Raw genomic sequence first — 1476 nt, 5'->3', positions numbered from 1 at the left:
TGTCTCATCATGTGACCTAATCACCAAACCTGAATTTTCTAATGCAATATTACTACAATTTTCTTTTTCACATCACAATAATCAGCTCATGTAGCATTGTCTTAACTATGCACACAACTGATTTTGTGCATGTCAACCTGTTCACATCATCTCAAAGCCTGCAAAATGAACTAAATTTTAAGCTTTTTTATGGTTTAATTAATATTTCTTTGTAGTCACTATTAAACTCCAAGTACTAATTCTGTCACTCATAAAATGACACCAATGGAAAAATTACTCTGTGAGCTGGTTTCCTCTCTCCCCTATCCACATCTAGCTGTCCCTGTGTTTTGTTCAAAAGATATTGATCTCTGATGTTTGACACCAGACTTTCCTCATGGTGTTTTTCATCTCTGAGTTTCGCAGAGTGTAGATCAAGGGATTGAACATCGGAGCGATGATGGTGTAAAATAGAGCAAATACTTTATCCTCAGGGAAAGTGGTGGGAGGTCGAAGGTAGGCAAAGATTGAAGGCCCAAAAAATAAAACGATCACAGTGATATGAGACCCACAGGTGGAGAGGGCTTTGCGTCTTCCTTCAGCTGAGTGATTTCTTAAAGTGAATAATATAATGACGTAAGAAAAAAATAAGACCACAAATGTCACTAAGGTAACTATTCCTGAATTGGCAACCAAAAGGACACCAGTAACAGAGGTATCAGTACAGGCAACTTTTAGCAAAGGAAAAATATCACAAAAATAGTGATCAATCTCGTTAGGACCACAGAAGGGCAACCTGATTACCAGAAAAAATTGAGGAAAGGAGTGGACGGCCCCACCAGCCCAAGCAGCCAAGACTAGGAGATTGCACCTTGCTCTGTTCATGACAAGCATGTAGTGGAGAGGTTTGCAGATGGCAGCGTAGCGATCAAAGGCCATGACCGTGAGGATTAAGACTTCGATCATCCCGAAGAAGTGCATGGTGAAGACCTGTAACATACAGTTGCCATAGGAGATGGCTTTTCTCTCCACTAGGAGGTCAGCAATGAATTTGGGTGTAATGCTAGAGGTGTAGCAGATGTCCATACAGGATAAGTGGCTGAGGAAATAGTACATTGGTTGGTGAACAAGACGGCTGCATCGAATGGAAATGAGGACCGCAAGGTTTCCTACCAAGAGAGCAGCATAACAGAATAAGAAGAGCACAAAGCAAAATACTTGTGTGTAATGGTCATACGAAAGTCCCAAAAGAATGAATTCGGAGACATTCCTCTGGCTTTCCATCTGTTTCAGAGTGGCGTCTATTATAAACAAATGGATTAAATATCTGAAAAGGAAGAAAATATGAATCTTTATTTAAAAAAATTAACAGCATGGCAACAATAATTAGAATTTACTAAAAAGTAAATTGACATCATTGGATAAGTAAGATTAATTATTCCTGATACATAGATTATCCTTCTTTTTTATTTTACTTATTTTAAGTTTATCCACTTA

The 1476-nt window shown here is 38.4% G+C and overlaps 1 protein-coding gene across 1 annotated transcript; it reads right to left on the bottom strand.

Annotated features, from left to right (window-relative positions):
* Positions 1 to 333: 333 nt before the first annotated feature.
* Positions 334 to 1263, bottom strand: LOC144226457 (olfactory receptor 4P4-like). Its single transcript, XM_077757890.1, has one exon. It carries the CDS (start codon positions 1261 to 1263, stop codon positions 334 to 336), a length of 930 nt encoding a protein of 309 aa, XP_077614016.1.
* Positions 1264 to 1476: the final 213 nt, after the last annotated feature.

This window comes from Crocuta crocuta, unplaced genomic scaffold (genome assembly GCF_008692635.1).
Source record: "Crocuta crocuta isolate KB4526 unplaced genomic scaffold, BGI_CrCroc_1.0 scaffold641, whole genome shotgun sequence".
Taxonomy (NCBI): domain Eukaryota; kingdom Metazoa; phylum Chordata; class Mammalia; order Carnivora; family Hyaenidae; genus Crocuta; species Crocuta crocuta.
Note: the sequence above shows the minus strand (reverse complement) of the source record. Positions and strands in the feature narration are given on the sequence as shown.

What these genes read in the sequence shown, in the direction of transcription:
- LOC144226457 (XM_077757890.1), bottom strand. Translation starts at nt 1,263, where the DNA reads ATGGAAAGCCAGAGGAATGTCTCCGAATTCATTCTTTTGGGACTTTCG.